General features: G+C 36.2%; 1 protein-coding gene across 6 annotated transcripts in view; it reads right to left on the minus strand.

Moving 5' to 3' along the window:
* Csmd3 (CUB and Sushi multiple domains 3) overlaps nucleotides 1–15,052 on the minus strand; it is a 1,196,994-nt gene that overhangs the window by 285,717 nt on the left and 896,225 nt on the right. For all 6 annotated transcript variants that reach the window (XM_029469822.1, XM_021183659.2, XM_029469819.1 and 3 more), the window contains one exon: nucleotides 669–860. In XM_029469822.1, coding sequence (XP_029325682.1) covers nucleotides 669–860 — 192 coding nt within the window. The remainder of the gene's footprint in view (nucleotides 1–668; nucleotides 861–15,052) is intronic.

Genomic DNA, 15,052 nt, shown 5'->3' on the forward strand with positions numbered 1-15,052 from the left:
ATCAAATAACATGGTCATTTCCCAAGGCTTGTTTTGTTGTTGTTGTTGTTTTGTTTTGTTTTGTTTCCTGATCTAGTACTAAAAGGCTAGAATCTCTAGATCTTGAATATCTACACTGAGACTTAGAAATTTGAAAATAAGTATGAAGCCAGAAGTCAGACAGGTTAAAGCATGGAACAAGGTCTGGACACTCCTCAGATCATCAAAACAAAACCTGATGTTCTTTTGATATTCCTGACTTAAATTGAAAGCCAATCCTTTGAAGCTCTAAAATAGCTGCTGATATAACCTTCTTAGAAGAAATAATACAAAGACTAAATCAACATAGTGCATTTTACATAGAGATTCTCAGTGACTAAATTTTAAAGCAAAAGGTAATAGATTTATCTAGTGAATAAAGGCTGAACCATTATTTCAGAAGATTTGACTAATCACCTTTTAAAACTTTTGAGCTGTTCAAAACATAATAAAATTATGAACCTTTAACTATAGAAACTAGAAATTATCCTTTCTAAGTTTGTACATTCTGGGTACACACATACCCCTCTGAGATACTCTGAAATCTTACAATAAACAACTTTTCTTGAAGATAGTGCTTAATAACATCAATGCCATCTCTTAATCATTGCAATATATTTTATAGAATTTTAATTATTCTTTAATCATACCTATACAGACTGGTGGGCTGGGCTGCCAGAAGTATCGATTTTCTACCTGAATGCAGGTTATTCTTTCTTGTCCTTGAAGCTCATATCCAGGATCACACTGAAAGACAACAGTATCCCCAGGTTCTCGTCCGTCACCATTCCGTGTCCCATTCATGGGGACTCCTGGATCACGACAGGCAGTTGCAACTGAACCTATCAAAAGATAGAAAGGCGTTAGTTTTTATACTATCACAATCACTTTCACAGTTTCAACCTGTAAGGATTAATCTTGACAACTTCCGTTGTATGTAAGTTTTCTTAGGAAACTGACTTTAAAAAATGCTGGAAGAAGCTGAGGAGGAGGGCGACCCCATAGGAAGACCAGGAGTCCCAACTAACCTGGATAACTGAGACGAGACGTATCAGACACTGAGCCACCAACCAGGCAGCATACTCTAGCTGATCTGAGGGCCTCGACACATATACAACAGAGCACAGCCTGGTCTGGCCTCAGTGAGAGAAAATGAAGCTAACCCTCGAGAGAATTGAGCCCCCTAAGAGTGGGGTGGTCTGGTGGGGTTGGGTGGGTTGGGGACATCCTCTTGGAGACAAGGGGAGGAGGAATAGAATGAGGAACAATAGGAGAGCAAACTGGGATGGGGATAATGACTGGACTTCAAAAAAAAAGATTAAAGAATAATAATAGTAAATTTTAAAATGCTTGAATTAACTTCAAAAATCTATTTTAAAATGCTTTTGTATTTCTCTAATAATTTATGTTCTAGCTTGTTGTAAGAAGTAGCATAACACTGGTGTCACTAAATATTAGACATCCTAATAAATTTCTGTATTCTATGTTGTAGCTTATTTTCTGTTGCTGTACCAAATACCCTGACATAAAAACAAACAAAAAAAAAAAAAGGAAAGAAACAAATCCAAAAATTCAAGGGAAAGAAGGATTAAGAAGGGTTTACACCTGACTTAAAATTTCAGGATACTGGCCACCACTTTGGGAATTCAAGAAGTGAGTCATATCACATCCACAGTCAAGAGTAAAGAGAAAATGGATACATCCTTGCTTTTTTACTTATCCCTGATTTCTACAATCATGCAGTTCTGTGTCCAGCTCATGAAATGATGCTGTCCATATTCATGGTGAGTTATTCATTTCAACTCAATTAAGGCAATGAACACAGTCTCCTACTAAATGCTTACTGTTTGACCTGCACCAGATCCAGGAAATTCTTCAACTGACACACTTTGTAGATGATTCTAGGTTTGCAGATGACTCTGGGCTGTGTCATGTTGACTTTTAAAACCAATGATTCCACTATGTGAAAGTCATTGTGAAGGGATTTAAAAGAACACTGCTTAGAAAATAGAAAATACTTATTTGAGAGGTATCCAGCTTACATCAGGGACTGAGAGGAGGGAGAGGGAGGAACAGAGGAAGGGAAGAAGAGAGAGAGAAGTGGGGAGGGAGGAGGAAGGGAAAAGGGGGGAGGGAAGGAGAGAGAGTTATATAATGTGAAAATATACTGAACATTAACTTACAAATGAAAATTAAAAACAGTGGACCTTCATGATATCACAGGAGACTTGCTAATGTTAATTAAAATGAATTGCATAAGTGAGTATACTAAAGGCTGACAAAATTTTAGAATAAATTTCATCATTGCCCACACAATACAGGAGGGCTAAAGGATTCTGTTGCATTGTGACACTTAATTTTGTTAACTTGATATACCCTAGAATGATCCTGAAAGAGAGTCTCAATCAGGGACTGTTCATATAGAGTGGGCCTACAGGCATGTTTTGGGTGAGGGGTGGGTGTATAACCCACAGGGGATTATACCATCCCTTAAGCAGGTGATATTAAGCCACATAGATTGGAAAAATCTAGCTGATCATAAGCAAGTGAAAAAGTGAGCATACATACATTTACTATAATTGTTTAGGATTGAAGATGTGACATGACATCTTTCCTGTTACGTTGACTTCTCCATAATGATGGACTGCAATATGGAATTATGAGCTAAAGGAAACATTTTATCTTCTAAGTAGTTCTTTGTTTCAGTATTTTATCACAGCAACAGGAATAAAACAAGAATAAGGCCCTCCATGAAGGATTGCTGGAGTTTGTTGTAGAATTTAACATACGCTTGTTTTATAACCCAGAAAATGTTATGTACACCGAGGGATTTATTCCCCCAAATTCTTAAGCTGAAGAAAATTCATAATATGAGATGACACTTGGCATTAGCCAGAAGAGAGTCTACATACATTGTATGTCGTAGAAGTTGTCATGCATATAACACCAAGTATGCTATCAAAATTATGGATTGTTAGTCTGTGTTTATATATAATTTTTGAACTAATTTGTGAAAATAGACAATTGGTTTGTTGACAGGGTTAGAGTGCACAGAGTAGTATTGGGAGAGGATTCATTGTATTATATGCCTTCTTTTAATGATAGTATTATGAGTTTTGACGATGATGGTAGTCACAGAAGTGTATATCCATAAAATTACTATATGTGTAATACATACATGCTTGTGGAACTGATAAAATCTAAGTAAGCTTGATGAATTACATCAAAGTCAGAATTCTGGTTGTGACATTGTACTATATCTCTGTGACATACTTCTTGGAAGATTTGGGTAATGAACTTAAGAGAGGAATTGAACAACCATCAATTTTGCTTGTACTGTTGATACTGATGAATTTTATTTTTTATGTCTGTAGCAGAAAAGTATATGGATATAAAGGTATGTAGGTAGTGGGATATATAGGTCTATTGGTTAGATAAATAATAAGATATTGTTAGACAAATTACCTATCAAAAGAGTAGTCAAATGTAACCATCCACCAAGCTTGCTTCACCTTAAAAATATCTATCTAATAGATTTATGTGTGAACAAAACATCGAAACCCATATTTTCTTGTAATATGTTGACTTAGTTGTATAGTCATCAAGACAACATTAACAAGGAAGAAACTGAAAATGACAGCATGCTATTGAGTCTAACACACTCTCAATGCTCAGTAACACCAGCAAACAAAATTTTCTTGGTATTTTTAAGTATTAATTTTTAAACAGCTGATTTTTAAGATTAAAACTGTTACCTCTTAAAGTGACTTTATGTTTACCTTTTTCTGAATTGTAATAATGAAATAAAAGTAAAAAATCAAGCAACACTTTACCAATCCCTGATAATAATATAAAATCTAATTAGACTTCTAGAACAACTCTGATAGTAAGCTAGATGAGTGCCCAGAGTCTCAAAGTTATTGGTTAATTTTACTAATAAAGTGGCAGTATTAGCAATGGCCAGGGAACCTAAAACATACAACTCCTTTAATCTTCCAAAATCTTTGTGAACCAACTGCTATTATGTCCTCAATATAGAGATAAATTTAGGGCTGTTAAATAAGCGGTCTTATATTTACCAGGAAAAAAAAAAGATACATAACATGACTTAAACCCCTGTTGGTCTACTTTCATAGCACCAGAGTGTCCTCGTTTAACTGTCACTGTCCCAGAAACTCAAACACTCACCTTCCTAATCCATATAATAATAAACATTTACACATTTTCAGAAGAGATATTATATCTGTAATTAGAAAATTGTGTTGGTCTTATTCAAACACAGTCTTAACATATTAACTCTTTCTCATGACAGTTATTTCTGAAAGGATTATTTTTTTTTTTCAGAGTAATGAGAAAACCTCTATGTGAGAATACAGACCAAAGAGAATTAAGATATAAATTGACTTTACCTTTAAGTACAGTTGTTCTGTAGCAACCATTAACATTCCCTAGCAAAGAACTAAGCAACCACTCAGAACATAAAAACTGAATGTAGATAATCTATAGCTACAGGAGGATGTTTGATACATGCATTCAACAGCTTTATTTAGGATGGCTTTCTTGGAATGAGTGATATCTAAAGAAATGTGCAATAAACTTAAAAAACATTATAAAAGGGTATATATTACCTTATAAAAGGGTTAAATATTAATAGAAGACTTTCTTTTATAATCAGGAGCTTACTGTCTTAATTCTATATCCACAAAATTTATTAAGTTTGTGATAAATATTCTCAAATATATATCAATAATATATTATATTAATATATTTTATATTTATACTTATACAAATATGTACATATAGAACAAGATAGAAATATTCTCATTTATATATACATATGTACATATAGAACAAAATAGAAATGCTAAAATGCAAATTAGGATGATTTTGGTCATAGGTAAATATGAGGATACAATGTGTATTTCTTGTCAAATTTTCTAGACTTAATCATTTAAATGAGACAAATTATCTCAAATAATACAGCTTTTACATTAGGCTAATACTTATGTGAGAATATGCATTTGCCTTGAGGTCTAATTGACTTGAAAGGAAAGAGGTGGCAAATCCCTACTGTTTCATTTTCTTTTGATTAATAAACAAATTAGGAGTAAGATTTTTGAGCAAAGCAGAGAATGGAGGTGTTTAATGAAGTACCAAAGAACTCCCCACCATACACACTTGGAATTACAGGATTTCTGAAAGCAATCAGTTAAATTCCCACAGAAATAATTACTTTGTAGGAATGCTATTGTTTTATTATCCTTATTTATTTGACATTTGAATGCATACTGGTGACCTTCTGTGTTTATAAGTAGGAAAAATTATAATCATTTTAGCACCAAATGTTCCTTTTCTCTGAATTAATAGAAACAACCAATGAAGAAAATAAGCATTTTAGCACTTATGGCATTTCTCCTAGGAATTACAAATGAGGAAATGTCAAATAATTACTATTATTCTGAACAATTATTTAATATTATAACTTTCTTTAGGAATTAGCTATATTATTTAGGGATTGGTAATTTTTATTTAATACTATTTTTCCCTATATTGAAGCATAGTACTCTAAATGCTAACATATAGATTTCATTTATTTGCTATTATTATATACATTTTAATTACCTCTTAGATCTTCTCTTTAGCAAAATATGTAGAAAACCTAAATAGAATAAGAATTTTATACAATAAGCTTTTAAATATTTTTGTTACATACAAAAATATAAAAGTATTATCAGAAAATAGTATACTGACTTATAATGTAGTAACACATACTGTTTCTATTTTCTTTCTGATTTACTTTACTTCAAATTGTTTCACATTTAACTGAAACATGTGTCTTTGCTCTGCTAATGTTTTAATATCCCATTTATATATTCTTTCTTTAATATTAATATTTGTTATATCCCAAAATATCCTGAATTGTAGAATATTTTATACAACTGTCTAAATTTTTTACTTGGATATTCAATAAATCCCTTACCTTATGATGTGAAAACGTTTTAAAGTTATGACATTTTTCTCTTTTCTGATTTGAAAATAAAAAATATAAATAAAATTCAAAATGTTATATGTACAAAAGTCATATTCTCCAGATATCATTACAAGTTTCCTTCTAAAATGTTTTAACTAGAGAGGACTATTTTCATTAGAAATGAATTAAAAAGAGAGAAGAAAATTTCTACCATAAGAAATAGAGTTGGATGGGAGAGGGGACAGTGAGGGGAAAAGGGAAACATAATCAGATAATGGGGGAGGGGACAAGAGAGAAGTTCTGAGGGTCTGCAGAATGAATTGAAATATACAACCTTGGGAGATGGGAGATGGGGGCGGGGAGGGGACTCTCTAGACTGTACCAGAGACCTGGGAGGTGAAAGAATCTCAGGACTCAAAGGGAGGGAACTCAGATGAAATGTCCAATAGTGGGGAGAGGAAACTTGTAGAATCCACCTCCAGTAGAAAGATAGGGCATCAAGTGGAGGGATGAGGTTGCCATCCCACAATCAAAAACTCTCAGTCAGAATTGTTCCTGTCTAAAAGAACTGCTGGGACAAAATAGAGAAGAGGCCGTGGGAAAGGAGGTCCACTGACCAGCCCAAATTGGGATTCATCTCAAGGGGAGGCTCCAAGGCCTGACACTATTACTGATACTATGGTGTGCTTTCAGACAGGTGCCTAGCATGACTGCCCTCTGAGAGGCCTAACAGTTGAGAGAGACAGATGCATATATTTACACCCAACCAATGGTTGTAACCAACTAATTCAGCTAATACCAGGGACCTCTGTGGTTGAATGAGGGACAGGATGATAGAAGTTGTGGAGGGGGGCAACCCCATAGGAAGACCAGCAGTCTCAACTAACCTGGACCTCCGAGATCTCTCAGACACTGAGTCTCCAACCAGGCAGCATACACTAGCTGGTAAGAGGCCCTGACACATATACAGCAGAAGATTGTCTGGACTGGCCTCAGTAAGAAAAGATGCTCCTAACCCTTGAGAGACCTGAGGCCCAGGGAGTGAGGAGGCCTGGAAGGGTCCAGGAGTGTGGTTGGGGACATCCTCCTGGAAACGGGGGAGGAGGAATAGGATGAGGAAGTGTCTTTTCTGAGAACAGACTGGGAGTTGGATAATGACTGGACTGTAAAAAAAAACGATTAAAGATAACTTAAAAATCTCAAAAAAAAATCTAGATTAGACATTGACAAAAAATAAAAAGATTAATTTTTCAATTTTGACTTTTACATGTATGATTGTATATATTCTTGCTGTACAGGGTCCATGTGTGTATGCCATTACATAGGCATGTTACTATACATGTAGGTACCAGAAGAGAACCAGTCGTCTATGAAGCAGTCATTTCTTAGACATCACCTACTTTTATTTTGAATTCACTCCCTCTCATTGGCCAGGCTCTCACCAAATAAACTAGCTAGCAGGACATGAGCTCCTGAGATCCATTTATAATTTCTTTCCATGTCCTGGGAGAATGACCACATGCTGCCATTCTGTGTACTTTTACTTGTATTCTGGGTTCAAACTAAGGTCTTCATGCTTTTATGGCAAGCACTTAATCAGCTTAGGTATTGTACCTGCCTTACTCTTTTGAGTGGTTGTTTTAATAACAGCATTTCTTAGCCAAGTATTTCAGCCTTTATTTCTAAAAGAATAATGTTTTCTGTCTGGTGATGACAAATGTTAGAAATACTTTGCCTATGGCATATGCTTATTTTCAAAGAGCACCATCTTTTATTGTGCTAAAACCAAATATATTGAATCTATTTTATTTCTTTATTTAACATTCTCATTACCTGTCCTGTAAATAAATAGACTTACAAATTATTATAATTTTATAGTCACATTTTATAAGTGATATTTTATAGGAAAAATTCCAGAACTGCCCTTTGATACCATCTATATATAAGTGAATCTTTCTGCATGCATTATTATAGAATAAATTATGGTACAATGAGAAAATGTATATATTATGTAGAAATTGTTTTAATGCACCTGATTACACTTGATATTATCAATGCACCAAATCCACTGAGAACTATTGTATTTGTATATCAAGTACATGTGACCTTACCATATAAAACTTTGTACTGGGAAGAAATACACTTTTTTCAAATAAGAAAAGATTCTATAAGAGAGAAAGCGTTGAACAAAGAAGAAATACTTGAGAATTGTGTCAATGAGTAAATGATTACAAATTTAGTTGATTATTTAATGTGACTGATTACATTGTCATATTTCAAAACATTGCATGCATTTCAACTATGTAGTCAAAATATTTATTTTACATATTAATTTGTTTCAATATATTATAGATAACCTGAAGATATGAGAACAAAAGAGCAATAACTACTTCTCTATATAATCATGTTCTTATCGTTTTAAATTTTCTATAAGAAAATTTATCTTCCTACCTTTCTTTCATTATGTCTAAGAATGTATAATAGAAACACTCATCTCACATAGCTCAAACAAGCATAGGTATTTTTCATTTATGATATGAATAGCTATTAGGCTTTTGAGCAAATTTGATATATCTTCCTTACAGTTGTATAATAGTGCAAAATAACCACAGTTATTTTTCGTCTTGAAAATGCACTGGGTAGAATAATAATGAATAAACACATTCACAACACTACTTGATTCTTGTGTGTCATTTCTCTTTAAATATTTGATGATGTGAAATAAAATTGTTTTTTGTAAACATTTCAAATACACACAATGTTGCACTTAATGCAGTTGGATAAGCAGCAGGCTGACTATATTGCATAAAGAGAGGGATATTATTCAATTTCTTCCATTTCTATAGATTTTTGCTGCCTTATCTGATAATCTGGCATAGAAATATTTTACCTGTCTTTCTCAGGATTAGATAAAGTGTAACATTCTATTGCAATAACTATATATATATATATACAATTCTATAAAATTATAGATCTTTGAATGAGAAATTAAAACTAATATGTATACATTTTAATTTTGTAGTATATATCTACAATTCTTCATGTAAGGTCATGTTGACTTCCACTAGATCATATATGGCTATCACAAGTCTTTACTTTAATATCTACCATTTTTATGTTATATTTCCATTACCTAAAAACTGACAATATATGTCATATTGTCCTTTATAATGAAGTTGAGTTGAATAACAAAACTTCTTAAACCAGGAAGAGAAAGCCCATCAATAGTACAATCATTCAGGAAACATTTAGAATGTACATGGTGAGCTAGAAATGGATTATTCTCTGGAGAATTTTTTTTTTTTAGTTTGGGTCTTTGCTTTATACATGATCCATCAATTTTTAAAAGGATGTTCAAAAGAATTATTAGGTCCACATTCTTTCATAATTACATTATGTTTTAAGAATACATGAGTGATCCTGTAAGTCAGTTTGCAGTACATGGAGGTGAGAAGGCTAGGCTGACTCCATGACAGGCTTTTTTTTTTTTTTTNTTANATNTTTTCCTCAATTACATTTCCAATGCTATCCCAAAAGTCCCCCATAGCGCCCCCCACTTCCCTACCCACCCATTCCCATTCTTTTGGCCCTGGCATTCCCCTATATTGGGTCATATAAAGTTTGCAAGTCCAATGGGCCTCTCTTTCCATTGATGGCCGACTAGGCCATCTTTCGATACATATGCAGCTAGAGACAAGAGCTCCAGGGTTCTGGTTAGTACATCATGTTGTTCCAACAATAGGGTTGCAGATCCCTTTAGCTCCTTGGGTACTTTGTCTAGCTTCTCCATTGGGAGCCCTGTGATACATCCAATAGCTGACTGTGAACATCCACTCCTGTGTTTGCTAGGCCCCGGCATCGTCTCACAAGAGACAGCTATATTTGGGTCCTTTCAGCAAAATCTTGCTAGTGTATGCAATGGTGTCAGCGTTTAGAAGCTGATTATGGGACGGATCCCTGGATACGGCAGTCTCTAAATGGTCCATCCTTTCATCACAGCTACGAACTTTGTCTCTGTAACTCCTTCCCTGGGTGTTTTGTTCCCAATTCTAAGAAGGTGCACAGTGTCCACACTTTGGTCTTCATTCTTCTTGAGTTTCATGCGTTTATCAAATTGTATCTTATATCTTGGGTATCCTAAGTTTTGGGCTAATATCCACTTATCAATGAATACATATTGTGTGAGTTCTTTTGTGATTGTGTTACTTCACTCAAGATGATGCCCTCCAGGTCCATCCATTTGGCTAGGAATTTCATAAATTCATTCTTTTTAATAGCTGAGTAGTACTCCATTGTGTAAATGTACCATAATTTCTGTATCCATTCCTCTGTTGAGGGACATCTGGGTTCTTTCCAGCTTCTGTCTATTATAAATAGGGCTGCTATGAACATAGTGGAGCATGTGTCCTTTTTACCGGTTGGGACATCTTCTGGATATATGCCCAGGAGAGGTATTGCTGGATCCTCAGGTAGTACTATGTCCAATTTTCTGAGGAACCGCCAGACTGATTTCCAGAGTGGTTGTACAAGCTTGCAATCCCACCAATGGAGGAGTGTTCCTCTTTCTCCACATCCTCGCCAGCATCTGCTGTCACCTGAATTTTTGATCTTAGCCATTCTGACTGGTGTGAGGTGAAATCTCAGGGTTGTTTTGATTTGCATTTCCCTGATGATTAAGGATGTTGAACATTTTTTCAGGTGTTTCTCTGCCATTCGGTATTCCTCAGGTGAGAATTCTTTGTTCAGTTCTGAGCCCCATTTTTTAATGGGGTTATTTGACTTTCTGGAGTCCACCTTCTTGAGTTCTTTATATATATTGGATATTAGTCCCTTATCTGATTTAGGATAGGTGAAGATCCTTTCCCAATCTGTTGGTGGTTTTTTTGTCTTATTGATGGTGTCTTTAGCCTTGCAGAAGCTTTGTAGTTTCATGAGGTCCCACTTGTCAATTCTCGATCTTACAGCACAAGTCATTACTGTTCTATTCAGGAATTTTTCCCCTGTGCCCATATCTTCAAGGCTTTCCCCCACTTTCTCCTCTATAAGTTTCAGTGTCTCTGGTTTTATGTGAAGTTCCTTGATCCACTTAGACTTGACCTTAGTACAAGGAGATAGGAATGGATCGATTCGCATTCTTCTACATGTTAACAACCAGTTGTGCCAGCACCATTTGTTGAAAATGCTGTCTTTCTTCCACTGGATGTTTTTAGCTCCCTTGTCGAAGATCAAGTGACCATAGGTGTGTGGGTTCATTTCTGGGTCTTCAATTCTATTCCATTGGTCTATTTGTCTGTCACTATACCAGTACCATGCAGTTTTTATCACAATTGCTCTGTAGTAGAGCTTTAGGTCCGGCATGGTGATTCCACCAGAGGTTCTTTTATCCTTGAGAAGAGTTTTTGCTATCCTAGGTTTTTTGTTATTCCAGATGAATTTGCAGATTGCACTTTCTAATTCGTTGAAGAATTGATTTGGAATTTTGATGGGGATTGCATTGAATCTGTAGATTGCTTTTGGCAAGATAGCCATTTTTACAATGTTGATCCTGCCAATCCATGAGCATGGGAGATCTGACAGGCTTTAAACAGGCTTTAAATGGACAGTTCAGGAGAGTGGTCCTAAGAAATGGGCAAGTCTAGGCAAGCCCAGGCAAGTCAGTTACTAGAAAAAAAAATCCAGGCTTCAAGCAGCTAGTCAGAAACTGCCCTACCCTCAGAAGCTGACCTGCTACCTGGCCTAAGGCAAGGACAATGAGTCAGCAGCAGTTTCTAGCTCACCCCCAGCAACAGTTGTTGTTCCCCAGCATCAGTTTCCAGCTCACCCCCCCCCCCATAGTGGTTCTGGAATGTCCCTAGAGATGGGACAAGATAAAAGTCCCCTACCCCTGAAAACCCTAATGTGCTTTGAATTGGGCTTTTGAGACCAATTGGTTGTCTCTACCTCTTGGAGGTGAGAGAGCCCAACATGCTACACTTCTACAGAATAAAACACTTTTTGCATTTGCAAACTATCTGAGTCCCAGATATAATTCTTTGGTGAATTATGGACCCTTACAGAGAGGTAGGACAGGAGAAGAACAAAGCTGCTTAGTGCATGTTGTGGAAAGCCAAACTCAACGATAGTATTCTAAAACACATCTCTGTACATAGAAACATCTTTCATCAATTTGTATGCATTCATTTATTTTGACAAGTAGTTGTTCAACCAAGTAGTACACTTGCTCTTAAGAGATACACATCAATGGAAGACAGTAAAGTCTTAATCCCACTGATATGTGAACCAAAGTAAGAACACATGCAATACCCATTATCATTCGAAATGTTAGGGACTATTTCATTTACCTGTATAGGGCATTAACTTTACATAATAACTTGTAGATGGTGATATAATATTAATATTTTACAATGGTAGGATTTAAGGGATTGAAGAGCACAGAGAATTTCCAGGCATTGGTCTGCTCCCTCATTTTACTGCAGGTCCTCAAACCCTACATTCTTTTCAGTTACAGTAAAACCACCTGGCCTGTGTAAGCTGCACAGAACTTTAGAAAAGCCTACTAAATTGGAATAACCTTGAGCTGGTACAAAAGTTCTGCTATCTTCCACATCCTGGGCTTCAGAACCAATCCTTAATTTACAAACTCCTTCTTTACTGTCTTCTGAACATCTGCTTCTAGGTTTATGTTTCAAAAGGAAACTGTTCCTGCCCTGCTCTTCAAGGCTGTTGTTGTCAGCTCTTGAGCCTGACACTGACCCTGGGTGGTTAAAAGTGTTTTCCATGGTAAATAAAGTTGCTTTTTGCTCATTATATACTTTGGTGGTCCTTTCTTCATTATTTGTGCATCCTGTGAACCCAGCAGAGATGCCTGTTACCTACTGAGTAATTGTCTGAGGTTACTTAGTTTGAGAGCAGTTTAGGCTGCACATCAAGATGACAACTAAAAGCAGAAAAAATGGATTCAAGACTTGAAGAGTCAGGAATGTAAGAAAGATATACAAATGACCAAAGTATGCACTACAAAATGACCAACATGGACATTTAAAAAATTACAAGGATATATAACCATTAACTGTTATGATGATGCTAAAGTAAAAGAAGCATTGGCAGAATGAGTAGAAATTAGGTATCTTATATATGCTGCAAAGGGAAAAATAGTGTAGCTAGTATGGCAAGGGGTTACCCCAAGTTATTCAAACTAAAGCAACAATATGAATCAGCAAACTTGTTTCTGGGTATTTAACCAAAAGACCTGAAATCAGAATCTGGAAAAGACAGTATTTCCACATTCTTTGCTGCCCTAGTCACAACAGCCAAGTTATAGAAACAGACTTGGTTTTCACAGGCACATAGATAAAATGTAGCATATATTTACATAGAATATTTATAATAATAAAACTACTCTGCAATAAGTGGCAACATAAATCAACTGTTATGATCTTATACAAAATGAAACATAAGTCATATAAAGACCAAACTGCATATGCGAACTTATACATAGATAGATAGGTAGATAGATAGATAGATAGATAGATAGATAGATAGATAGATAGATAGATAGATAGATAGATAGATAGAGTACTTAAAACCATAGATTTAGAGTTGAATATTTGGTCACACTTGAAGTTAGGGAGATGAAAATTATTATGAATTATAGTTTTCATATGAAGTGCCCCTCATCATACTTTCTTGGTTCCATAGCACTGTTGTTATATTAATAAATTATAGAAACTTTAAGATACAGGACCTAGTTAGGAAAAGTAGACAACTATATATTGGGATGACTTATACCATAAGAAAATGTGTCCGTGTATTTTCAGTTGTTGGTTGCTGTGCCGGTAGAAAAAAGTGCTGACCAAATATTTGGCATTATCCTCTTAATACATGAGCCAGCCCATTATACACCTTCTACATGTAAATGTTTGTCTTTCCTCACATGATCAAAAGATGATTCTCTGAAAGTACTTTATTAAAAAGCAAGCTACCCATGGGGGAATGTCAAACAATCCTCAGAGCCAACTGGTATCACAAAGAGATGGAAAGGGAGTTGTTCTGCTATTGATTGGTTCATACTGAAATGTGTCTTTTTGCATAAGAAAGTGCTGATGAGATGGGGCAGGAAGTATGGGCAGACCTGCAGGCAGGAGGAGACTCAGCAGATGGAAGGAAATATAGAAGGAGGCAGAAGGGAGAGCAGATGGAGCTGAAGTGGGCAGTGCGGCAACATGGAGAGACAGAATGATGGAGAAGTTGGGTTGTTAGACTGTAGCTGAGAGACTGCCTCAGATAAAAGCGAACAGCTTTAAACTATATAGATGACTTAATTAAACCTCAAGCTCGATCCATAAATGCCCTGCATTAACTACAGGCCTGACTTTGGAGACTACGGATTGTCCTCACCCCTTTCTGTATTCCTTTTCTGTATTTACTATTTTTGTGTAATGAGGGGAATTGCAGGGTGGTCTCCAGTTGAGCTGAGGTCTGAACCCCTATGGTCATAATTCACCTTCATGGCGCTGTAAGCATTCCCTCATGATCCTGGAACTCTGGCCCCTGCCTAAGTTACTGCCCCTCACAGCCCCCACAAGAGAAGCATGGTCAGTAGTCACGTAGGCAATCTCGCTTACTTCTTGTCCCTCACTCTTACCCTCTCTCCCCTCTCTTTGTCTTCTCTTTGTCTTTGTCTCTGTCTCTCTCTCTCTCTTCTCTCTTTCCCCCTGTATTTCTATAATAAAGCTCTTAAACCATAGTCTCTGCTCCATCAAGATCCGCTGTGCACTCACTCTGGTCAGTGATGGGAACCTTTTCCCTCATCCCTCTCTCCTATAACCCCCGGTGGCTTTAGCAAGGTAGCTCTGGGGTCCCCAGGTAGGGCTTCCCCTGGCCACACCCTGAAGATAGAGGAATACCTACCCAGAGATGAGTGGAAGGTAGTTAGCAGCCCTCCTGCCTGGCTGACCAGAGAATACGTGGAACTCAGGTGGGGTGTGGGTCTTTTCCTCCCCCCTCTTCCCCAGGGTCCCCTTTTTTTTTTTTTTTTTGGTTTTTTTGAGACGGGGTTTCTCT

The sequence above is a fragment of the Mus caroli genome, chromosome 15 (genome assembly GCF_900094665.2).
Source record: "Mus caroli chromosome 15, CAROLI_EIJ_v1.1, whole genome shotgun sequence".
Classification (NCBI taxonomy): Eukaryota; Metazoa; Chordata; class Mammalia; order Rodentia; family Muridae; genus Mus; species Mus caroli.